At 45.0% G+C, this 26,368-nt stretch overlaps 1 protein-coding gene across 1 annotated transcript; it reads left to right on the top strand.

Annotated features, from left to right (window-relative positions):
• The first annotated feature begins 765 nt into the window (after positions 1-765).
• Positions 766-10,443, top strand: ARRDC4 (arrestin domain containing 4). Its single transcript, XM_050903547.1, is given in 9 exon segments — positions 766-778; positions 781-1,221; positions 2,529-2,595; positions 2,882-3,029; positions 4,858-4,960; positions 5,676-5,932; positions 6,512-6,674; positions 7,226-7,380; positions 7,492-10,443. Coding segments are annotated over 9 exon segments (1,404 nt in total). The 3' UTR covers positions 7,549-10,443.
• The last annotated feature ends 15,925 nt before the right edge of the window (positions 10,444-26,368 follow it).

The raw sequence follows: 26,368 nt of genomic DNA on the forward strand, positions 1-26,368 counted from the left end.
TCATTGACAGACTGAACCCCTTCACCACCTGCTCACCAGTGGGGCAAGAAAGGGGTTCACGCAGGCAGTACAGAGTTCCTAAAGTAACCCCCAGGCAAAACACGGGGGGATCGGTGGCACCCCATCGTTCTGCCCTATTTACCACTCTCAGCCGGTCCGGCTGTCAGCGGGGAGAGCCTGACACCGAATGCAACGGGACGCCCGGCCCAGCGCTCCCTCCCTCCCTCCCTCCCTCCGCCATGACAAGAACTGAAGCCCACCGAGGGCCCAAGGCCTCCCCACAGCCCGGGGCCCACCACCCCGCCGGGCTGCCAAGGCAGCGACCACCGCCCGCTGGTGGCACAGCCAGGGCCAGGACCCCCAGCGGGCCCCGCTGCCCGGGCTCTCCCCCGGAGGCTGAGGGACGCCGGCCACCGCCCGCCGCTCCCCCTCACCAGGCCTCACCTCGCCCGCCCGGCCCCCCTTCGCCCCGCCCCGCCGCCTCGCCCCGCCCCCGCGGCCCTCGCCCCGCCCCTTCTCTGCCTGTTTATCCACAGGCTGTGCACGTGGTAGCTGTGCCGCGCCATTGGCCCTCTCGCCCGCTGGCTGCAGCCGTCCTGCCAATCGGGGCGCTGTCCACGCGCGGCCGTCCGCATCCGATTGGCTCCGCCGCGGCGATCACGCAGCGTGACGCACTCCGAGTGTGCGCCCGCCGAGGAACCAATGAGGAGGGGGCCCCGGGGCAGCCCGCGGCGAATAGTAGGGCGAGGAGCTGAGGGGTGGCCAATGAGGAGCGGGCCAGGGCGGGACTTTCCGCTGCGGGCGCTGGCGGAGACGGGCGGGTTTTAAAGCAACCGTCGACGGCGGCCGCAGGCTTCCCCCGGAGCCGGGGAGCGATGGCGGCGGCCGGGCCGGGCCTGGGCCCCGGGGCCGGCGGGACGGTGAAGACGCTGGCCCTGGTGCTGGGGGACGAGGCCCGGCGCGGCGGCGGCGGCGGCTACTGCAGCGGGGACACGGTGTCCGGCCAGGTGCTGCTGGAGCTGGCGGGCCCGCTGCCGCTCCGCGGGCTGCGCCTGGAGGCCGCCGGCCGGGCCCGCGTCGCTTGGAGCGAGAGCTCGGGCGCTGTCCCCGGGGCGGGAACCTGGGGGGTGGCGGTGAGGGCGCCGGGGCCGGGGCCGCGGCGGGAGGCGGAGGTGCGCTACCTGGACATCCGGCAGAGCCTCCTGCGGGACCCGCCCGAAGGTGAGGGGCGGCCGGCGGGGGGAGCGGGGGGACGCGGGAGGGGGGGGCATGGGTGTGCGGGGCCGCGGGCCGGGCCGTGAGGGGAGGGTCTGTGCCCGGCCGCCATGTGAGGGCCGGCGGGACCGCCCGCCCGCCGCAGCGACAGCGGGGGTGGGACCGGGGGGACTGGCGCCTCCTTCGCGGGGGAAGGCGGCAGGGTCGGGCTCCGGGGCCGAGTGCCCCCTGCTCCCCGGGGGTGGCGGAGGGGCCGCAGGGCACCCCGCCGCAGGAAGGCCCCCTCGCCTGGTTTTCGCGGAGGGGGGGAAGGTTGAGACCCTCTCCGGGGAGAAATCGGCATCGGACCTGAATGCTGAGAAACGGTGTGAGGCCTGGGTAGGTGCCCGGCCAACGGGGACGTCATTCCCGCACTGGAAACCTCTGGCTGGTGTAGGCACAGCCTTCACGTGTATGCCCGGGGGAGGCTTGCTACAGCTTCAGCAAGTGGTCACTCGATTCTTTGTATAAACGGCTGAAAAATGCGGAACAGGGCCAGAAGAAAGTGTGCAGCTCTTAGTCTCCGACACTCTTGCGTTGGTTTCCTGCACAGGTTAGCTCTTTTATGAATTACATCGGGCACCTGCGTGTTCCTTCTGCTCTGTAAGCAGCATCTGGGAAGCTGCCCGTGGAAGACACTCGAAGCAGTCGGCCTCCTTTTGCAGTGGCTTAAGAAAGCAGAGGAAGCTCTTTGTTGCATAGGTCTCTAGCTGGCAGTTTGTCACTCGGACACTGCAGCACTATGCCAGTATCGAAAAAGGGAAATGGCGTTTTGTTCTGCAAGGGTGAAACGCATCTCAAGTTTATCTGTAGGAACAGTAAATTTAGGCCTTCAAAAATTGTGTAACAGTAGGCCCTCTGTGAATATATTAAGAGTACATAAATTAATAGTATTTCATAATACTGACCTTAAATTGCAGCTTTTTAGCACAAAAGTTAGTTTAATTGTTAATTGAAAGAGTAGATTAATTGCTGTCCTGCTGAAAAGGAACAGAAACTTACTTTATGCTTTCCAGAAGCCATTTTGGATTAGAAATTGGCCAGAGTCCTGAACTGAAACTCAAGGTCTCCATGTTTCCTTGATTTTTTCATTGAAATCGCATCACAGCATAAATAAAGCATGGGCTCCAATCCAGAACCCGCTGGGATCAATAAAAACTTCTCCTAGTCCCTTGCATCTGGGTGTTTTTATACATAAATAATCTACAAAAGCGTCTGCTTTGTTCTTCTATTTATGGAATAACTAAAACATACTGTTCATTTTTATCCTACAGGTGAGGAAAGCTTAATTCTTCTAGATGGAAGACATGAATTTCCGTTCAGCTTTCAACTCCCTCAAGAGTAAGTTAAATAATCCAACCTGAAGGGATTGTGCTGGACACTGCTTGTTGTGGAACATTAGCTTAACGTAATTTGACTTGTGCTTTTTTTAATATCAAACTGATAGGTCAGCTTTATATGTTTGTCTTCATCAACCACCACATAGACATGCCTTGTTTGCTTCAGTTCCCCTAAGGCCCTAAAAGTACAAGCTGTACATTGGTAAACATTTATGTACACAGGAAGTGTTCATGTTTAGAACTGAATTGTAAACTTATGGTAATGCTTTTATGACTGCTTGTTTCAGACCTCTGGTGACCTCTTTTACTGGGAAGTATGGCAGTATTCAGTACTATGTGAAAGCAATTCTGGAGAGGCCTGCAGCACCTGATCAAAGTGTACAGACAGAGCTTCAGGTCATTAGCCATATCGACGTCAGCTCACCAGCTTTATTGGTAAGAGGGTCCTCCACTCCTCCTCCCCCCTTTAAAGCCAGCTGCAAAAAAATCATTTCCAAGAAGCATTCACATCCAGCCATAGCCATTTCTGTGTTATTCTGGAGTGTCATTTTCTGACTTCTGAAAGCATATAAGCTCCCTAAGCTTTTCTCTATAAATAGATGATCTTAGGTTGTGTGAATAGCAAACAGAGTGGCTTTTTTTAATACCATTGATTACATCCCTGCTGGCAGAGATGCTCTTGCCAAAAAGTTATGCAGGCTTCAGATGCATAAATAAGGCTTAATAATAATAATGCACAAGCATAAAGTAGTTACTCTTACCAGAGCAACTACATTCACAGGGCTGCCGTGTCCTAAACTCTACAATAATAGTAGGTTGAGGAACAGTAATTATAGAAGAGTATTAATCATGCCCAGCCTGTCATTTATGCTCTGGCCATTATGTTACGTATCCTTCCATTTTGCATGTCGTTTTCTAACATTAAGTGCGTGCATGCAGCTGCTTCAGAGATCTTTTCAGTTATTTCCTTATGACAGATTTGGCCACATTAAAGCATTGAGTTTCTAATAATCGCTAGAAATACTGTAGAGTAATAAGAAAGATCAGGCATTAAGTAATGAGAAAATAGGCAAGATGGAAGCTAATGAGCTGGATTCTTTTATCTCAACCCATATTATGAAAATAATATAAAATTATACCTTGCACTTTCATGATAGCAACTGGATCTAAATGGTTATTCATTTAAATATGAATGAGTAATTTCTATTTTATTTAAAATGCTAGGATAATTCTAACATTTCATCATGATGTGACCGTAGCTAAGAGATGTTTTGAGCAAGGCTTTTTTTCCTCTTTATATGCTTACATTTCAATCTTTCTCTCTAGAGAGAACTTAGAGAAGTATTTTGGCAGTGGCATCTGTAAGCAGAATATAATCTTTATATTCAACAATGTATGTTACGAGTGTGAAGACAGCATATCCAGATACTGCAAGGACAGAGTAGACCATAGGTTATTGCACAGGAGGGGGCTGTGGGACACAAAAAGTAGGCAGTGCCTGTCTTAATGGATTCCGAGGCTACCACCAAAAAAGTGCAAAACACCACAAATTTTAGACTTCATAATTCTATTGACTGGGCACTAGTGCCCAGTAAATCATTTTCACTAGCTTGAATCCTGGCTTGGACCCTTGACATGCGTACTTGTATGTTGTAAGTTTATTCTAATGAAAATTTTACAGTGTAAATGTCATCTAATGTGACAGTCCTCCATGAATAATTAGGATGGTTTTTGTCATGAGCCTAAATTTTTGGAGGGTTGTGTGGCTTGCAAGTTATGAAGATGCATCACCTTAGCCCAGTGTGTATACATTTATCCTTTCTTATGAAGGCTACAAAGGTAAAAACAGTTTACCTGCTTAACTATTAGTTGCTTGCAGATGAAATTAATTCTGCATTCTTCTGCAGTGAGGAACATGGGCATAAATACCGCAGTACTCCATTAGACCTTTAAAAAGTCACACCTATGAAATTTGCTAAATCCATCTTTTTGAAGACAGATTACGTTCAAATGCACGTTGGTCTCTGTTAGCTAGTTGGTGCAGTCTGAATGCAGACTGGGATTTTAAAACAGCCATACGTGCAGATAGCCAAACGCTGGTTCCATTTTACATGGTGGCAAAACTCCAGTTGCATTGAGTAGTACAGTGATTCAAATCAAGTGGATTTTAGAGCTAGATTGCAATGACTGATATGCATAACATTAAACTGCAAGTGATTGATAACCTTATGCCATAAGATGAAAAATACTTTATATTTTATAGACACCTGTTCTAAGAAGTCAGGAGAAGATGGTTGGCTGTTGGTTTTTCACCTCTGGGCCAGTGTCTCTCAGTGCCAAAATTGAGAGGAAGGGATACTGTAATGGTAAGAGTAGTTATCTTCAAAATGTGAATATTTAACATCTAATAGGTTTTTTTCATCTCTGTGAAGCCAACACTTTATAGTTGAAAGAATAGTCCTGTTTAGTAGGTAGTAAATTGAGATCTGTATGAACTTGCTTTAACAAAAAATCATCTTGCCTTTCCCCTCACTCCCCCCTTGGGAATACAAATTGAAAGGAAGTCCTGTTAGTAATCTTATGGAAAAGCCATGTACATTTGAATGTAAAGAACAACAAAATGCTTTTATTTGGGATAAAATACTTAATTGGGAATGTAATCAGGTTTTCATGTCCTGTTTGTGTAGGTTTACACTTCTGTAAGAATGAGCTTTAGCAGCTCTTGTCATCTTGATAACATTAGATACATTGAGGAAATAAAATAAAACATTCTGAAATTCAGTTAGTACTATATAAAAGGAAGATTGGTGCGTAATTTGCAAATGAAGCTTTTATAGCTTGTTCATATTATGCTTCATGTTTCAAAATGAATCATTGTTTATATGTAAAATGTAGTAGGTGGCTATAATTCTGCCTGGATAGCACTCTGCAAAAAAAAAAAAAACAAACTAGTTTGAGGAAACTAACAAGTATTGTTCTCATAACATTACAGATGATGTACGTGCTGCATAACATGCTTTGATACTCCCAGAGGAAAGTTGCTAAATACAGATTATTCATTGAACTTTTTCTGTCTTTAAGGGGAAGCCATACCAATCTATGCAGAAATCGAGAACTGCTCTTCTCGTTTGATTGTTCCGAAAGCTGCCATTTTCCAAACACAAACTTACCTGGCCAGTGGGAAGACAAAAACTTTCCGTCAGATGGTTGCCAATGTTCGAGGAAACCATATTGCCTCTGGGAGTACAGATACCTGGAATGGGAAGACTCTGAAAATCCCACCTGTATCCCCCTCTATACTTGACTGCTGTATTATTAGAGTAGAATATTCATTAGCTGTAAGTATAGATTTTTATTACAAATGTGCATACTCTTGAATACTACATTGAGTTGGGAACAGAAGAATTTTCTCTACTGAGCAGCTATTAGATTTTGAATTTGGGAACAACAATAAATATAAATAAATATCATACACCGTATAGGTGAGAGGCTGAAGATCATGAAGAGATTCTGAAATGGAAAGATAGGAATAATGGTGAAAATGGAAAAAAGTTTCTGAGGAAGAAGCAGCTTAGTTTTAGACCTGCAGAGGTTATTAGGGGAAAGTAGTTCAAGCTGAATGGGTTCCTCTAGTGATTCTTTTCAGAAATGGGAAGATAGGACTGAAAGTCAAGTGCATAATTATTTTAGTCAACCTGTTTTGTACTTTTCTAATGTCATCTAGAGACAAGGTACAGAAAGAAGGAAATTGCTGGAAAATAAGGAAAGCTGCCAGAGTATTAGCAAAAGACATCTGGGATGAGAAAAGTCCTAATTTTTAAACAATCTGCAGTATAGGGAGTAGGGTAGTTTCTAGGAGCAGCAGTTCAGTGGGGTCTCATGATGTTTTTTTCTTTTATTTGGGGGTTGTCACATAGGTGTATATCCATATTCCTGGTGCTAAGAAATTGATGATTGAAATGCCTCTGGTGATTGGCACTATTCCATGTATTGGATTTTCAAGCAGAAACTCCAGCATTACCAGCCAGTTTAGTATGGATATGAGTTGGCTGGCATTGACCATGCCAGAACACCCTGAAGGTAATACATATTGAACTCTTTATAATACAGCGTAGTATTGTCTACACCAGAAGGAGAGTAGTGCCAGTTTAAGGGCACTGCTAGGGATGTAGGCCATTAAAGTATGACTCATGAGAAGTGAGGCACATAAATCTAAGTCAGGATCCAAAAGGACTGGTGAGGTTACCCTAACTCCAGCCTTTTTTAAGTCTGTCTTTACCCCTATCTGACTACTTTCAGCTGAATATTGAAATAACTAACTTCTGATAGTGGGAATTCTATTTTGGAGGTAGACACCTTAAAGTTAATCATTACTGAATATATCTTGATACAACACAGGTTTGTTGCTGGAGTAGCCCTAAAAGCATCTGTAGTGTTCCTGCTGAATCACCTAAGCTTACTGAAACCAGTTCTAGTTACAGTATTGATGAGTACAGTGTGCTTCATACAATTTGACAATAGTACGATGTTTAATAAATACAGTCTTCATGGTCTTGGATACTGTAATACATATGTTGTCTTGCTGTGAATGAATAGCTTGAAATTTGACAGTAGCATGTCTTGTGTTTCAGCACCACCAAATTACGCTGATGTAGTGTCTGAGGAAGAGTTCTCCAGACATGTTCCTGCTTATCCACCACCAATTGACTGTGAGGAACAATTGTGTTGTCCTGTCTTTGCTTACATACAAGAGTTCCGGTTTCAGCCTCCACCTCTTTATTCAGAGGTAAAAAAATAAAAAGCAGCTGGTGTTTTTATTGTCAAATGGCAAACACCCCCCCCCATACAGAAATGCAAGAATTACAGGCAGTAATTGTTGCCTTTCTTCTCTCTCTAGATCGATCCACATCCAACTGATGTAGAAGAAATTCAGCCTGTTTCATTCATGCTCTGAAGAGGATTTGTAATGAGCATCATTGTGATGAATGTCTTAATCTTTCTGCTGCTTAAGCTGATAGTGCAGCTAAAAAGGAAACAGTTTGCTTTTTCAAAACTTAAGTTTGTGTACAAGAAAGGCAAAGGAAAATGGAGCGGAAGGTATGAGCATGTTCGGTGATGGAAGAGAATCTGCTGGATTAGTCTGCACAGAGGATATTGTGGGAGCAGCTATGCTTGGGATACTTGAGAAGTACCTGAAAATACTGAATGCTTTCTAAAAAGTGGATATACTACATAAAGGAGGAGACGTAAGGATCTTCTGAAGAGAAAAGAATTTATATTTTGTTTGGAACACTCTGGAAGAATTTACGTAATGATGTTGATGTTGAGAACTTCCGTAGTAGAACTTGTGTAGTAGAACAGAATGTGGGGTAAGAAAACATTTCCAAAAGATTCCAGTGTTCAAGGGGCTTCAGTTTTGCACTGTCTGCGTCCACGAAAGGAACACTACTAAAATGTGGAGTGAAGTCTTCACTCTAGCTTAACTTTGTATTTCGTTGAGAACCTGCCCTTCTAACAACTGCCAAGTGGTACTATTTCATCATTCATAATGATTCTAAAGACATCATGGATGACAGAATAGCTATTACGCAATATTATGAAGGCAACCATTTACTGAATGAAAGACACGAGTATGTAAAAGAAAATTGAACTTTGATAAGAGCTTATGCACTATGCTTTCTTTCAAGGGATTTCTTAAGGGAATTACTCTAGCCTCTTCTACTGTGAGTTCTTTTTCTGCATCTTAAGCCTATGGATAGCATGATAAGGGGAAGCATGGCAAGGGAGAATCCTTTTGCCAACAGCAAGTATACTTAGCAAAATGGACAATACTTATTTATTCAGAAGCCTTTATAAGCCTACCTCTGTTTTGGATATTTACGGTCAGATTTGAGACCAAAAAAAGTCTTGTTAAAGCTCCAGTATACTTCAAGGTTCTAAAAGGGACCCTAAATGGTTTCTGTGGTTAGTGAATGAGATAGGAGGCGTAGGGAGAGGTGTAAATATACCCAGAATAGACATAGCTTATAACTGAAGTGAAAGCAGACACCAGGGGAACAGAATCCTCTGGTAATGGCACAAAGCTTTTCATTACTCCTGCATTTTTGTCTAGAGATCTATTGTCAGGGGCTGCACTGGTCATTTGCTATCCATACTATTTTTTGTTAGTGTGTTTCCTGTTTGTTTTTGCTGTTTAATTTTGTTTTGGTGCAATATTTTAATGTTTTCTTCCTCAGGTCATTTAGAACAGTGAGAGTTTGTTGCTGCTAAGAGTGAAGGCACAGCATTTTACTTGGCCCTTCTGCTGCCTTCATTTAAAGTAGAATGTTTGCTTCCTGCCAAGCATCAATTGGAATAAGTAAGCCACCATCAACAGATCACTTAAAGGAGCAGAAACACAGCATTCTTAATACGCACGTTTACAGTCGAGTCTTTAAACTACAGGGGATTTTGAACTACTAGAACTACTCTGTATGTCTTACAGAAGGGTTTGGGGTTAAAACCCGGTGCTTCATGTGGTAAAACGTTGTACTTTCTGATAACTACAAGAATAGTAATTGAGTTTCCTTCATTTCATCAATAACTGCAGTTTAAAAAAGTCTAAATGGTTTTTTATGAAATCTATCTTCATTTAAGAAGCAGGGATTTTTCTACAGGCATACACGGATATATATTTTTAGTCTTTTAGTATGACTTCCTTACATTGTCTAATTTCTAGCACTTCACCTCAAGTCACTTTTACATCAGTGTAAAAGACATACTGATTGAGATTCACATTTCCAGACTGCAGTTATTTTTTTCATTTGCAACTTTAAGTTTTGTCTTCTATAGCAAATGCAGCTTTAACCAAAATTTCAGTGCACGTTTTAGAAAGGACATTCTAAAAATTAGTATTTATCTTAAGTCTCCAGATGTAGCTCTTATGCCTTTTTATTTAAGTGATGGCGTCCCCATACAATCAATGCAGGATTTTCATTCACATCACCTGGAAAGGAAACAAGCATATTTTCCTTACCAGATACCATTATAGTTACTTGAAAAGTAATGTGGCTGTGTATTAACTTGCATGTTAATAATTCAAAATACTAGCTTAAAGAACATTAGGTGCTTTTTTGGACTGTAATACCCAATAGGTGATGTGTGCTACCTGGTATAAACATGGTCAAGCAAACAAAAGCATGAAGGGTGAAGATGTGCTTTCCCCCCCCGCCCCCCCAAATGAATTGTTTTTTATTATTTGCAGATAAACTGTGGCCTTAGATTGTTTGCTGCAAAAAAGACAACTAGAATGTGTTTCTTAGGAAGCACACATGGCCCCTCAAAGGAGGGGTGAAAACAAGATTAAATTCTGCTCTCTGACACTTGGCATAGTGCAGAAATTGATCCTTAAAATAATTACTGTTTGCACAATAATAAGTTCAATATGCAGGGGCTTTGTTTTGATAACTGTGAAACAGTTTAAAAGAGACAAAATAAAAAAAAAAAACAACCATGCTGTTTAACATACAGGAACATGATTGTATTTTGTACTAATGAATGAGCCCCATGGGTTCTTTGTTAATAAAAGTGTCAAACCTACATAGTGCTGTTCATCTCTGGTTTGGTGTCTCTGAGACAAATGGCTGTAATGTCAAGAAACACTTGTATTCTGCCAACTTTGAACGCATACAGATCTCTTAATTCTTTTCTGATCTGGGAACTCGGCTTCATCTGTCACTGCTTTAGTTCCCCAAACTATCCGTAACCAGGAATTGGAACAAGTTCATCAAACGTGGCCTGCTCCCACCTATAGTTATTGTGTAATATACAGGACTTACTTGTGGGTATCTTACCCATAATGATTGAAGTGGCAGGATGTGTGCCCTAATTGGATTTCTCATGTCATGTATTAATCTTATAGGATATTTTATTGTGTTTCCTTTAGACAAGATTATCTTTACTGTGTAGTTCATTGATTTAAATACATCAGAACAACCTTATAAACCATAGTACAGGATGACTACAGCAGAGTACCTCCAACCATGGGGAAACAGATGACAAATTGTATTTACCACATAGCTCACCTAAGCTGTAAATGAGATGATGAAATCTCCATCAGCGTCCTGCCTCCCAAGCATCTGAGGAACACCAAACAACAGTTTATTTCTTCTTCCTGTTTCCAATTTCGAGGGAAGACAGCAAACCTCTCCTTGGAAAATCCAGGCAGAGATGCTGTTCAGGATCATGTGTGCAAGCACTGGAGCTTGCAGAAGGGGTCATGACTTGTAGAAAGGAAAACGCAAAACCTCAAATTCTGGTCTTAGATTTCTAAAAGGTCTCTTTACTAAAGGATCCTAAAATCTCCTATCACTGAGTTCACAGTAGCAATTCCACTTCAGCCACTGTTAAGTTTTGTAGGGGACTATTTCTGTTGACAAACTGTAATTGTCTATTAAAATATGTTTAGTGTTTAAACAGGTAGCAAACAATGTGCTCTGCCATACAGGGATAGAGCAGATATAGATAGATACTGCAGGCTTGTGTTTGCAGCTGATACTGCAGCTCTGATACTTGTGATGTTTGCATGGAAACGCACAATTCGCATACAGAGTAAGAGGGATCATTTAATCAACTCCTGGGGCATGTTCCAAACTATCAAAATGGCATGTTCCATTACTTCACCACCCAATTTGAACAGCAAAAGGGAACATCTAACTCATTTTGTAAAATCTATATATATCAATAAAGAAGTGTTTGGAGAGCACAGTTTGCAAAGTTGATTTGAAGACAATCAATTGCTCTACTACCCCCAAAAAAACCCACAGCAGAAATGCCTACTTTCTAGTAAAATTCCACTGATGTTCAGCACTCTCCTAGGGTAGTGAATGAGCACAGGGACACAGAAACCAGCTTTCAGAGTGCTGCATTTTCTAAAGCTGATTATGTAATGCGTTATTATCAATACAGATAGCACAGGCTACTGCACAAAGTAGATTCTCTAAAGAACAAATTAGGTCTATGATGAACCCAGTCATTCACTTTTAATATTAAAATTTTATATGTGGCACAGACAGGGTGACACTCTTGTTCCAAATTATGTAGTGGTCATAATTTCTAAACGATTAATGTGAAATGGTAGTACACAAAAGCTGTGCTAGAACATCACCGCATTATTGGCATTTTAGGACAACTGACTAATAACAGTAAGTCAAAAAAATGTGAAGCACAGTTTTACGTGGAATGCAAAATGGTAACTCAAGTGGGACTTCACTAGAGTAGCTGCTTATGCCAGCAACATGCTGTGGGCCGCCTTAGTTACGCAGGACAGACTCTATCTGATTAAGTACAACTGTATTACTGATAAATCTCTGAGCACCCGTCCCTTCAAAAGAAAAGAGGAAATCCTTCCTAGTTTTGGCTTACATTCAACCATCTGTCTGCCCGTAGGGTGAGGAGAACATGAAATGCGAGGTGAAAGTAGGAGCAAGTGCTGGTGCTTGACAGACACCTACAAAAAGATTGCCTCCAATAATCTGAAGAATGCAGAGCCGCCCAAAACATACAAACGCACAAGATATTTGCTGTGTCCATTGATGGCAGAGTTTCTTATTATTATTTGTGGTCTGAAATAACAAGTGACTGTGGTCAGATTAAGGATACCTAAGTATCATGTCAGGCATATTTTTACTTAGAACTCAGCAACCGTGACAGCCTAACACAAAGCGTCACCCAAACATCAGACCAGCCCTTCTGCTTTGCTTCTAGCTCTACTCAGTGTCCCAGACCTCTCTGGACAGCCTTGCCCTGCTCTCCCCTCTCCAGCAAAACTGCTCATTGATACTTTGCTCGTAGCATAAGACTCAGATGGAAGTCTGTAGGCTCACACAGATGGGGAGAGCAGCATCAAGACATTTCTGGTCTTACTAAATAGAAGGAGAACAGAGGTAAAAATGGTAGGCAGTCATTGGTGTGGGGGTTGTGGGATGGAAGCTGGACGAGTCGGGAAATAGGGTAGGTATGGAAAGGAGAAGTGGTCGGTGTTGGGCAGAGGACACAGACACAGCAGCGAGCCCTCCTCTGGGAGGGGATTTAACCTGAACACCAAAACCAACCACTCGCCCCCAACTCCTTTTACTGGCAGGACTTGGTATCAGACGTGGTGACACACAATGCGTGCAGACAGGATGCAGAGATGTAGGCTAAACCCGGCCAAATATTTTTGGCTATGAAAAACTCTCATTATTTTACAGCGCCTTGGAACAGCATCAGCCTCCCCATAAATCAGGCGTTGGGCAGAGAGAGAGGTGGCTTACTGTTGAGAGGCTGACTGTTGCAGACAACAACAGGAGGTGATTGTACCTGTATTTCAGTAGCCACTTGTGTGATATTTATATACACACACAAAGGCTTTTCCAAAAATGAGGAGCATATCTTGCGTATGTATAATAGCAACTTCTTACAAATTAACTCCAGCGGATCAGACTGTAGTCGCTAATCGCGACCTGACCTTCTGTCCTACACATCCTCAGGTCAGACCCTGCAGCGCCTGGGTGTTGGGAACAGCGGTACCTCAGTTTTGGGGAACACGAACACACACTTTCCTCAGCCCCGCTTCAGGGAAAATGAAGGAGTAGGTGTAAGAGCTGATGGTGGGAACTGAAGCACGGGCAACAGGGTAATATTTTGAATGCAAGGTCTTAAAACAGGATTGTTGCACACTCAGAAAGATCCCAGGTTTCCATATAGGCCAGTCCTATTTGATGTCATGTCTAGAATCAGGTTGTGTCAGTCACAACGTATCAGACCACAGCATGAGGAGAAAGCGATTCTTATTGCTGAACTAATTAGATTAATCAATGCACAAAAGAGAGCACAAGTGACAAAAAGTTACATTTTCATTTAAATAATTTAAGCCCTGAAGTGCTTTTCTCCTATGTCTTAATATGATGTGACCAATGCATTAGCCTTAACAGATTAGAAAGATACTAAAATGGAAAATATTCTGCTGTCCTGAGTGTAAAATGAGAGCAGAAAGGGAAAAGCATTAACTGATCCGACAGATTCTCATACTACCGTGTCCTGGAGGAGAAGAGAAGTGTCTGAGAGGGTTCAGTGTCCATACGGACCTATCAAGTTTTGCACGCTGTGTGCAAGGCCGGTACCGCTTGCCCCAACAGCGGCATTTCGGTGTCAGCACATCTCTCCCTCACTCTGAGATCCTAGAGCAGGCTGGCCCGATCCAGTATCTGCAATGCAGCAATCAGATCCGCTTAGCACGAGGGAGCAAGATCAGAAAGAAAAGCTGTAACGCGAAGGGGCCCTCCCAAGCTGCAGCCAGTCCCTCTCCCGTCTCACGGCCCGGAGCAGCTGTGCTGTTGTCTGCAAGGACATGAGCTTACACGCGAGCGGCACAACCTGCTCCTCCGACCCCGCGCAGGAGTCTCGCACGTCGGGGGCAAAGAATTTGAGAGGTCTGTTTGCAGGAGGTGTTAAATAGAAAGGTCCCCAGGAAGGGCAGCTTCGCAGGCTTTTTCTCATGTGATCCCACCTGCCATCGCTGGGAGAGGACTTTACACTCATCCAAACAAATTAACAATTCATTTCCAACCCTGACATGAAGATTAACCCTGCCAATTAATTCCTTAATCTCTTGCTGCCGACAAGGCTCACAGTTGCCATGTGGATGTTTGTCCATTGGGGCCTGAAGCAGGGCCATTCTGTTTAATTAATGCTGTGTCCAGGATATGGTATAGCTGATATTCAAACATATTCCAACTATACAAACCAGAGCTGTATCTCACACTTCACCGATGCGCCAGGCAGCATTGGATGGATACCTCGAAAAGAGCACAGATTATCTCAATGCTTATGGCAGCTTTTACTGCGTAAAGGAGATACATTAACCGATACAGAGTCATTTAGCCATCGTACAGTTGTAGAAAATGCTTCTTGGTCATTTCCACAACAGATGTGATAGCATTACAAGTTCAACCGGATTGAAAGGTTTTTTTTAAGACGGTTGTAGGAAATAGTCGAACTTTATGAGACAGTGCTGTGACAGCAGCCTCCAGTTGAAACACAGGCACACGCTGCTGCATCGGGAAAGGCGTCTACCCAGGTTTCTGGCAGAGAAGAGTTTCTCTCTTATTTTGCAGGTTTGTGTGCCTGTGACAGAGAGACAAAGAGAAGTGGAGAAACAGAGATGGCAGTGAGAGCAAGCAGCAGGTCTGTAGCCTCGAGAAGAGCACAGGGAAATTGTTTTGGGGCAAGGCACTGCGTGCAAAGCGTTTGGATCCACGAGCGCAGACAAAGTCTCGCAGTATGCAGCAGCGTTCAGAAAAACAGCATATTACACATTTCCAGTAAGCAGCAGGAAAAGAAAACTCCACAAGACTATGTCAGTGTTCTTCCTCCTGCCTAAAATAACTGGCAAGATGTTGGGTTTTGGCTCAGTGCTGGAGGGAGAAGGGGCAGCCGCACTGCGTGTGGAGGCTGCTTCAAGAAAGAGAGGTTAGATGTGATCTGAATTAACAGGAGTTGGGAGATGTGTGAAGTACAATAAAAAGGAAAGTGATGCTCAGTCACCTCAAGGGCTCTTTGTAAACTAGCTATAACAAATTGGGTCAATTTTCCTTTGTTTCTGTATGTTTTGCCATATATAATTAAAAAAGACACTGCCCATTAAGGTGCTTTACAAAGTTAACTAATACGCAATAACATCTATGAATAATATTAAATTAAAGACTACAAAACCTCTCTGGACATATAAACCAAGAAATTGCGGGTGTATAAAGTAAGCAGGCAACAAAAACCCCATAATTTAGTGCCTGTTAAAACTAGTTCGGCGGGTGGAACAAGTGAAGGTATCACAGAACTGCAGCGAGCATATGGATTGTATAAACACATAACGTAAATGGTGTTTACAGAGAAGTACCAGGAAGGAGGCAGTATGATATACTGGACAGGACCCTCTGCTCCATGTAGAAGTTAGGTCACGTCTGCTTTGGGGTTTTGTTGTTGTTGTTGTTTTTATGTATTTGGGTTCAATGCTCAATTATACGCTGAACTCCCTTAGCCCAGGAAGGGTCAGGGTCACCCTGTTGCAGTAGCCAGCCAGGCAGAGTGAAAAACAAAGTCTGGGTTTCCCTGCAAACCTCTGCCCACCAGCTCCTGACAAGGTGAGAGAAACATCTGCTGGCTGTGAGTTATGAAGGGGAAACAACATTTGATGCAAAAACTGCATCTACCTGATTGGAACAACCAGTCCACCGGCTGTACAGGTACCCATTGCAGAGGTCACGCTAGAGAGGTATTCTTCTTTAGTAGATCCTCTTTTTTAAGACGTGCAGCAAAACCAAGAAAGGTTTGAGGACTGGAAGAGTCTGAAGCGCAGATCGCTATTTACATAGCAGAGGCGTCTTCAAAGACACTGTGCCATGTCACTGGAGAATTGAGTCTTCGTATCCTCGGGGTTTGTTTCTACAGGATTTGTCAGAAGGACAAAAAGCTCACGTGATCTTTCGCATGGGCTGTTGTCGTGACGTGGCATTTCGTGCAGGACTCTTAAGCTGTCCTTGATTCTTGGCGGTGTTTCCTTCATTAAGTCACTTGGTACCGATTCTCACTAGGATTTGGGCTATTAGGGTGTGTGGCAGGGGGTTAATTTGCTGCTCTCTACAGTATTATTTGGCAATTCCTTGTTTTCTGAAGTTGTCACACTTTCTTCTAGGAACTCCTGCTATAAATAGCTCTTGGGTGGGTGCCAGGTATGTATTTTTTTCCAGGCAGAAGCCCAAACCAAGCAGTGAAACACTTTATTATCACACACGGCACACAGCAGAGTGTGCTGGTACGTGGACACAGGGAGAGGGAGGTAATCTGTCGGTTATGCACCGCGGGAGTCGGTAGGAAAGCCCAAGCACTGCTAAGAGCACCATCCTTCCCTCTTGCACTCAATTTATGCTTAAAATTATTTATCAAATGCAACTTTTTCAAAGCCATACCAAACGCTGGCAGAGCTCAGAGTCCTGCTCAAGCCATGTGCATACATTTTGCCCCCCGTGCTCAGCTGAGCCGTTATGTCACCCCCAGATACACTAGGGCTCATCGCAGGCTGAATCCCCCCCCGGCCCTACTCCAGCCCCCACCTCGCACCAGCCTAACGCAGAGCAGCTCCATGAGAACTCAGCCTCCCACTTCTGCTCAGATCGTCTTCAACCAGCAACCATAGCAATCATTTGCATCTCCTGTCATTAAGCCTTCTGTTTGATCACAGCCAAGCAGCCCTTATGGGGATCTGGCACACACTTACAATCCAAGCACGCTGGGAGAATGACTTCAAGGCTATTTAGAGAGGATTCCCATGCCTACAACAGTTCACAGTTCAAGGGGATCCCCATCTCTGACTGCAACACACAGTGTTAAACACATGCTGCCAGAAAATTGTGCTTTGGGAGGGGAAAAGGAGAAGAGAGAACGGCCTGACAAGAAGTTCAACAACATCAGCCTTGGCCTGAGACGTTTTAATTTAATGCAGGATGGCAATCCAGGATGGACCAGGCTTGGTTCTTCACCAGCCCCTCTTTCTCTCCCCGACCCACACTCTCCATCCATTTACAGTGGTGCCACTTTTCCCAAGCGTAAGCCATCACCCACAGGCCCAAGCAGGCAGCAATCCCTCCCACTCCTTCAACTGCACCTTAACTACTCCCTTCTTTCCAGACAACTGCACGCCAATCACTGTTACCTTGGCTACATCGCAACTACAATCCCTGAGCAAAGACCGGCTATTCTATTTCCAGCCCTCAATCATTCAATCCTTCCCTTCCCCCTCACACCTAAATTGCACTGATCTTAAAATCCCTGCACAGAGCAGGGGGTGGCAAAGGAGCAGGAGGAACGCAGGGAACAAGGCTTCCTGTGCTCGCAACGCAAGCATTTGCTGTCGCAGCTCTCCTTGCCAGCTCAACTCATTTGAGCCAACGGTTGAATGAAATTAATAAGGCTGCGTCCCAGTCTCTGCTACACTAAGTGAGAAGCAATCTTGCCATCGCTGGCACGCGTTCCTGGCTCTCTGGCAGACGGAGCTGGTGGGAGGCATTGCGGGATGCCAGGAGATGCCCCTTCTTGGGTTATCCACCACTCCATCAGCAGCAGGGCAGCCCTTCTGCCTGGGGTCTGGCACCAGGACGCGCAGCTCGCACGTCGCGGCAACTGCTCTTCTGCCAACCCTTGTTTGAATAATGATATTTTCAAGCTGACGCCTGCAGAGATGTTTGCATTTTGCTCCCATGCACCTCAGGAGTGTTTTCTTTTAATTGATCTCACAGCCTGAGGTTTTCCTAAAATACTTAAAGGTTTCATGGCCTTGCTTCCAGGAGGACTTCTGTTGCCTTTAAACAGACTTCGGTGCAGAGCAATGTGTTACTTGTTCTCTTGAAGATCTCGGGTTTTCTGGGCTCTAGAAATCCAGATGCTGGTTTTCCTGCTCTCATCCCTTGGCATCTTTTTCCTGCTCTCATCACTTGGCAATGTAATGAAACCAATTTGCAAGAAAATCTACTGCAGACATTGTTGTCTTCAGCTGAGTGGAAACTCCCAGTTCCTTTTGCTGTTGCTGGCTTAGGAACATTTGTGGTTTCTGGCATGTCCCTAACAGGTATGAAACTCATACAACTGCTGAATCATGAGCTGTGCGGGGACTGACGCAACACACCACGTAGTCAACTTTCAGAGGTGGCCTTTGGCTGTAAATTCACTGGGAGGAGGGAGAGGTGAACACCAAAAACCTCTGCGGGGATGCGGGGGTGGAGGTGTGGGCCACAGGCCAGTGGCAGCCGGGAAGAGGTGGCCCCAACCAGAAAGGGGTGTGTGGCTCGTGTGGCTTGGCCCGTGGAGGATTGGGCAGCGATCCTCGGGAGGATGGCTCATTTCTAACGCTGCCCTGCTGCCATGGCTGCAAATGGGGGAAACGGCGTCACGCCTGTCTGACAGCCAACAGCAAAGACGACGCCACTCCTACTTACCCAAATATACGCGCCTAACCTCCCATTCTATCACCCCACGCGCCCCAGGTCACTTCTAGCAAATTATTAAGGAATATAATTAGAAACGCTCTCTACGAAGGAAAAAGACAGGGTGAGCAATGTTTAGTCCTGAGCAAAGACACACTTGGAGGGAATTTGGTTTTCTGCATCAATTCTCTAATAGCTGAAAGGACCCGCTCTGCAGAAAGCATCTGAAATCAACAGCTGGAAGTCTCAGCTGCTTCTCTCTCTCTGTCTTTTAAAGCAGAAAGGAAGAAATTGCTCCAGACAGACCCTGCCATTGCCGGGCAGTAAGGAAACACGCTGGGTAGCTCCTGTTTGGAGGCACATGCAGAGACCCTCTATTGAATGAGCAAGGCTGCTGTCTTTTGAAGGGATGGAGGTGTAATACAAAACGATCAGCACCGTAAGAACTTCCTAGCCACGGTGATCTGTTGGTCATGGACCGCAACTATGTGGTGGAGTTCGCATTAGTATAAACAGGCAGCCTAGTAAATTTATCCTGCTTTAGTCATGACAATAGCAGTCACGGCCTATTGTAACATAACCAGAACTCATTAGGTGCTTCCCTGTCATCCATATGAGTAATAATAATAACAACAATTAATACTTCAAACATGAACAAGTTCGTCCTGCTCTTTTAAAAGCAAAAATATTGCTGGCCTTATTTTAAGGATGAGAACCCAAGATAAGCAAGGAGAATGAGCTAATCATTGTTATTCTTTAGAGTACATGGTCGCTTATGGTGTTTTGGCGCCTGGTTCATTTAGGTAATTATTTTTGTGACCCACCCCTAAGTAGAACAACAGAGACAAAGATTTGGAAATGGAGAACAGACATAAGACCATGCTGCTTTGTAGGATACCAGATATTCTTCTCATTACCTCTGACTGGAGGCAACAGATACAGGAGTTTTTGGGAAGAAAGGTGGAATATGATGGGTGAATGCATCCTGCTTAGATCTTGGCTCCAGACCTAGCGAGCAGCAGAAGATTCATGCACATTTTCACTCTACCCTAAAGCTCTTGGCGTCAGGGACAGACACAAAAAAGGGCCAAAGATTTTAACATCTGTCTGGAATTCAGTCTCTTGGGCCCAGAACCAGACCTGGTGTCACTGGGGCTGGATTCAACGTGATCTGGAAAGGACAGAGGGCCACCCACCTCTGTTCCCACAACCAGCATGGGAAAACACGTCCCACCAGGCAGGCTCAAGGCAGTAGTTACCAATCACTCCATACTTCTAGTAAGCCTGTCCTGGAAAACTCCAAATATTGCTTACCAATCAGTCTTTACTACATCCTGCTTTTTGTGCTGAATTCACCGAGCACACAAGTCTGCTACCACTTTTACCTACCTCACAGTTGTTTATTTCAGATAGTAGAAACTTCTGCTTTTAGCTTCAGACACCCAAGCTTAATCCCTTTATACAAATAAAAGTTTAAGCCTTTATACCAAAATCTCCAAACACTCAATAAGCACTACAGTAATCATCATAATACGTACCCATCAGTCCTAGAGTCAGTCTACAATCTGTATATATCAGAGTAATTTTCCTGGGGGATGCAGAAGTCAGTGGACTCCTAAATCCCTGTCTTGCTCTCTAGCACCAGAGCGGGACAGGGGACAGGTCAGGAGCTGCACTAGTTTCTGTGGAGTGAAGGAACCATTTCACCCTGTGCCTACATCAGTCACATTTCAGCAACGCCGGAAGCTGCCAAGCTAGAGAAAACCGCAGCGAAGGAGGTACGCAGAAAGCTCTTCACTTAAACCAACTTATTCCTGACTGCTGGAAAGGCAATTGCCCCTCACCGCACCCAGACCTAAGTCAAGATCCCGCCAGAGTGACAAGATGCAGTTCATAGGGATGTGTCTCACACAGGCAGTTTCATCCTCATGCTAAGGTCAGTCATCCTCAAAGGTCACAGCAGAGACCTTCGATGCTGGTCTCTGACAGAGAGAGACAGGCAACAGTTTATGGGAAGATCCGCCCTCTCCCAGTCTGCAACTTTTTCCATTCACGCCTATGCCCTTACTTCACCCTCGGGCTTGGCAGGCAGGCAGAGAGCTGCTTGGTTATCTAAACAGGTGGCACAGGCAGCAGAATGACTGACTTTGGCACATGCCGCTCCAAGATTCGTGCAATCGTATCCAGGAGTTTTGAAAGCTCTTGGATTTTGCAAAAGAGTTTGCAAAGCTGCAAGAGGCCTTTGAGACCACAGCCCTTGTAAAATCAGCTCAACCATCTCTCTGTTTCTTGCTTGCTGACAAAAAAAAAATAAAACGTCACCACTGTCAGCCACATACATGTTGAACTGTGGAAGAAACGGGCTGTTTTCTTCACCTTCCTGCCCTGTTAACCAAATTGACAGATGTTGAGGAGGATCGTGTGCTCTCTTGCAAGTTGGGGCCGGTGGACAGAGCGAGGGAGGACGGTGGAATTTCAGATTCGGTTTGGACATGCAGTCTAGCAATGCCAAGTAAAGAAATCTCATTGGGTTTGAGCAATGAACACATCTGAGAGGGAGCCATGAGAAAGGGAAACCCCAAAGGGAATCGGAAACACGTCCAAACTCCATCAGACTCAAGCAGATCTTTTCCAGAATCCAACAAGTCAAATCACTGCTCCCAAAGCTATTCCTACCCTGACCCTCGCCTCATTACATTGTCAGTGTTGTGATTTGCGCCATCGTGCCTTTCCTGAGCCAGCCACTCTGAAGCAAAGGTGAGTGGTAATGACTATGTCTGACTGCAACATCCTTCCAAGCTTGGGAGCCCACAAATTTGGCATATCCCCAGAGCATTACCAACCTCACCTAATTCCCAGGAAGGATCTTCTGATGGAATGGCAGATGCAGCTTCTTTCCACCACGCTCAGATCCCTTAATTCAGGAAAAGACCACTGTACCTCCCTCCTTTCTGTTTTCTCTCTTTCCAGACTACAATCCACCAGTAAGGGTTTGGACAGCAGGGAGAAGTATAGCACTTCATAAAGGAGAGTGTAACGACCTTCCATCCCAAACCCATGCCAATCCCCACCTCGACGTTCTGTTCACCTTGCTCAGCTACGTCTGATGACTGACTTAACTGTAACTTCCATCAGACATGTTAAAATCAATGCTTTTTTGGGGATTTCTATTTCAAGTTGCACTCAGAAACAGTCCATTATTTGCAGAACTGGTGATAAAGGGGTCGAGTGAACCCTGCCAGCATCCAGACGACAAAGTATTCATTTAATGCGTAAACAGTTATCGTTGCATTGCATCACATACCCTATTCACAGCCTGCAGAGGCCCCTTTTCTCCCCAGCAGCTCTGGCCAACAGCAGACCTCTTTGCTCAGCTCCCGCACTGGGTTTGGTACAGCGGGAGGCTGTTAATCGTCTCTGCTCCGCACACACGACCTGGTTGGCCTTGCCTTGGAGACCAGCTGAATCAAGCTGTGGTTTTGCCACGTAAGTGATATAAAAGAGCAGCCCTGTGCGGCAGAGGACTCTGATGGATCAGATTGAAATAGCAAACTAATGCTGGTCTATCCAGGCCACTAAGAATCAGAAATCAGATTAGGGAGAAGTCACTTACTGCACTGTCCTCCAAGCAGGCATTACTCAGGGGATGTAATGGAGGTGGAAGGACTATTAGAAGTGAAATGACCAAACGATGCTAAAACACAGGGTGAAGTCTCCACTAAGGTACATTGTGCAAAGGGTGCATTGTTGGGTGAGGACTGAGAGCAGCAACCTTTAATTACCTCCAAACACGACACCTCCATTGCTCACTTCAACTCCTGGAGCAGGCAAGGGTGTGATACAGTGCTACATAATGAGGGAACTGCAGAAGGGTGGACAGGAAGGAGAGGAAATGAGGCTTTCTTGAAAGTGAAGTACCTCTTGCATATGAAAGGAATTTTTCTTCTGAGTTAAAAGAAGACTGACATTTTCTTCCTGTTCTGCGAGATACTGGATCGTTTTGCTCCTCACCTGAAGATGATCTTAATCATCTAATAAAGACATGGGAAGGGCAAGAACACACTGCAGAGAATGCCGTGCTAACATGGAAAACGTGTTGTGAAGCTTAGATCGCACTGTCCATGAGGCAGGACCTACCTGTATTTCTTATTTTTGTACAGCACCTTGGCACATGGAGCCCTGACTCCCTAACAGGGAATAATCCTGAGGTCCCAAGTACAGTGGCAGAATCTGACCCCACATGGAAGTGTTGTTCTTAAGCTGAAACTGTTCCTGGATGTGACCATCCAGACAAAAACAATCCTATTGCAGGCAGAAAAAGGGCTAAAGTTTGCTGGGAGTGCAAGCAGCCTGGAGAGAGAGAGAAAGTGTCTGAGGCAGCTGCCTGGGTGTTAGAAGTGTGACCAGAAGCATAAATTGGATGGGAACCTCCAAGAGCAAAAGTTAATCTGCAAAGCAGCCCGTGAACAAGAGAAGAGGGCACTACCATCACGCCCCTGCTCAGCCTTTCTGCCCCAGGCGTCCCACTGATGGGAGAGCTGCAGGTGACTTTCTGGGGGGACAGACCCTGTAGATCCCTCTGACCAATGTCCCCCTGGTTAACAAGAAGGGATGGAACACTGTTATTGTGTATATTGCTATGGAGAGGGGACGCGCCAGCAGGCTCACGTCCCTGTTATTTTGAGCCTGGTAAACATCTGCGGAACTCTTTTCTAGAAACACGTATGAAGGGCATTTGGCACTATGTAAGATTACATGCACATCCATGCTACTGCTCTTTAAAGAGAAGTTTTTCTTTTGTGAATCACAATGGAAACAGTTTCCCAACATCTCTGAGATGGTTGGAAAAGGTATTAGTTTATATGAGCTTACATGTATATAACTGTGGGTCCCAAGAGGAACCTGGAAACCTACCCAAGCAGTGAGGCCTCTCGTATTATGCAAGCTCCAACCTGCTTTCCTATTCTAAAAGAGGATGTTCATTTTTAAAAAAAAAAAAAAAAAGGGAAGCTGGTTTTGGTGGTTTGGGGTTTTTTGCCCCACAACCGTGTCCAAAAATGTTCAGTCAATTAGCAAAATAATCTGAAACAGTGTCAGAAAGGTTCAACAGATATCTATTTTAAATAGTCCAGAACCCAAATCCCCAATCCTTGCAATTCTGCGTGTGAAGATCACACGCCCGCAGGTTCAGCCCACAGCTAATGTGACTCTGCTCCCAATCCTGCTGGCCAGTAGACTCCTCTCCATGGCTCAGAGGCGTGAGGAGAGAAATTGGCTCCCTGCAGAAGGGCCTTTGCTGTGCCCTTGTATTAAATAATAAGAAAATCCACATGTTCACTGGTTGTGTGTTGATCTGCCCCAGCTGACAGCACCGGGGCACACAGGGAGCTGGGGTATTAGAGGGTCCGGCTCAGCAGCCAGCCGGCGTGGTGGGCAGCAGTCCAAGACTGGAAAGCATCAGGAGAAACAGACTGAGTCCCAGTCAAAGACAACGGTGCTCACTGTATATAAATAGCCGAATTCCAAAAAATCCAAAAAACAAATGAACCATCAAAGCTCTCCTCCTTTTACTATCAGCTATACTTTGTCTTAGGGTACGGGAGACCACAAAGCTAATGACTGGAGGGAATAAAACAGAGTTCTTGATCAAAATCCAATCCTATTATTTTCCAGCTTGTGGAACAGAGACAAAACAACATTTAAGTGTCTGTCATTTACCACTGACCTTTGAACAGAAATTTTCTGACAGCCCTTGTTTGTGTTTCCATTGGCGATGGGCTGTTTCACAGATTGCCGGCTGTGTGCTGCAAACGTGGTGAAGCATATGTGAGCCCACAGAGGTTTCGGTTTTTGCAGTCATCTGAATCCTAAAGTAGTTTAAATATCGTTTAACTCTCTGCTGTGTTAATGTTTTGAGAGTCACACAGGCGAGCTGAGAAGTCATAAATATTTCATGGGCTGAAGTGGTCATTGCTCTGTGCAAAGCAAAGCAGTCCAGTCCCTTTTGGTCCCACAGAGCTTGGAGTATGAATTCAGCAGGATTAATCCCCCCAGTGAAAGATTAGAGAGTCAATGGTGCTTTCTGCAAGTGCCAAACACACCTTTGAAAAACAAGAAATGTACCCCAAGTGATTAAAACGGAATATTATCATTATTAATTGCAGTCAGCTGAAATCACGAGGACCTGACAGAGCAGTGTAAAGAACAGCAAGTCTTCCAGATTTGACAGTGTTCAATGCTAAGCATTCTCTAACTGGCTGAAAATACTGAGATTAAATTTTTGAAAAGATGTGAAATTTAGAAATAATACTGCTTGGTGAAAAAGTCGTTTGGAATTTAGATACAGTTTAACACAATAATCTTTTGTAGAACATTTTTTAAAATAGTATAAGAGTTATCAAATATAATTCTAGGGAAGTCCTTAATTATGTCTTAAATTCTACTCAGCAGTTTTAATTATTCTGTTAAAAAAAACCACAACACCTTCTATGTTAAATAAGGTGTTAAAATAAAAATGAGCCTCTGATTTTGAGCAATTTTATGAAATTCTCCTGGAAGAAGAATTTCAGCCTCTGGTCCTATGCCACTTCGTATCAATCTCACATAGTTTTTCTTAACGATCTCATTTGTGATGCTGCAGTAACTCCAGACTTTGTGAAAAGAGAGCTCATATAAAAAGGAAAAGAACCCCACCAAAACCCACAATGAGACTTAGGGACGTAGAAACCCACAAGTGCTTACATCAGCCTCACGTGTCAAGGATGCCCTGTTCATTCATTCCGCCTGCGTGTGTGGCTGCATCCCAGCCATGCCCTCAGCCACGGCCACGTGGCCAGTGCTCACTGGTGGGTCGGCCTCGGACACGCCAGCTGCCAGCCCCCATGGTCACGCAGCTCCTGAGAGCCCGGGGACTTCATGGATTTCACGTAAGCTTGTACAGTGCCTCAGCAGTGACTTAGTGCTGCGGACACTCAAAGTGAAAGGGGAACCAGAGATGATTTTTGGAGAAAAGTATTTCCTTCTTGCAAGGCACATCTGTGAGGTTTAGGTTACCTCACAGAAAAGATTTTCTGGGCAATACCTCAGCAGCCCCAGCAAGACAACTATCTCAGTGCATTGTAAATAAAAGCATGACTTTGGGGAAATTCAAAGTTTTCACTCCTGGAAAGAGCTAGGACACATAAGATGTATCCACAGCAGCCCTTTGAGATACAGCCATCTGAGCTCAGACAGCATCCTAGAAACACTAACACAAGTAAGCACTGGCTGTTTCTTTTCTCAAATAAAGCAGACCGAAGACATGGAAGGGACTTCCCTGGGAAACCCACAGGTCCAATCCCACCAACTGCCCCAACCATGCTCAGCTCTTTCTGGGGCTCCTGCTTCCAGCACGAATGGCAATTGCAACGCTCCTTCACAGACTGCACGCCTCATCCTTCTGATACAGCCTTTGAAGCCACAACCCTTGTCCATCCTCTTCACCCCATCTGTGTAAGAAACTCACAGAGACTTCAGGCTTCCCTCGGAAGCACAGTGGAAACGAGGTGCCGGCTTCAAACGCAGGGTTTTCTACTCTGCTAAGATGCATGCATGCCAGGGTTATCGCAACTCTAAGGTCACAAAACTGCAGCTGTGAAAAACTGTCTCTGGACTACTTTTTTCAAGCTGGAAGCCTGTCACCAGCCCTGCAGCTGTTACACGGGGTATCTTCTAGGTTTCTTTATCTTCCTTCCCTCTCCCCCCATCTCTGAAGTATTTTCTTCAAAATCCCGAGACACTCGC

Source organism: Gymnogyps californianus, chromosome 11 (assembly GCF_018139145.2).
Source record: "Gymnogyps californianus isolate 813 chromosome 11, ASM1813914v2, whole genome shotgun sequence".
In the NCBI taxonomy this organism is placed as follows: domain Eukaryota; kingdom Metazoa; phylum Chordata; class Aves; order Accipitriformes; family Cathartidae; genus Gymnogyps; species Gymnogyps californianus.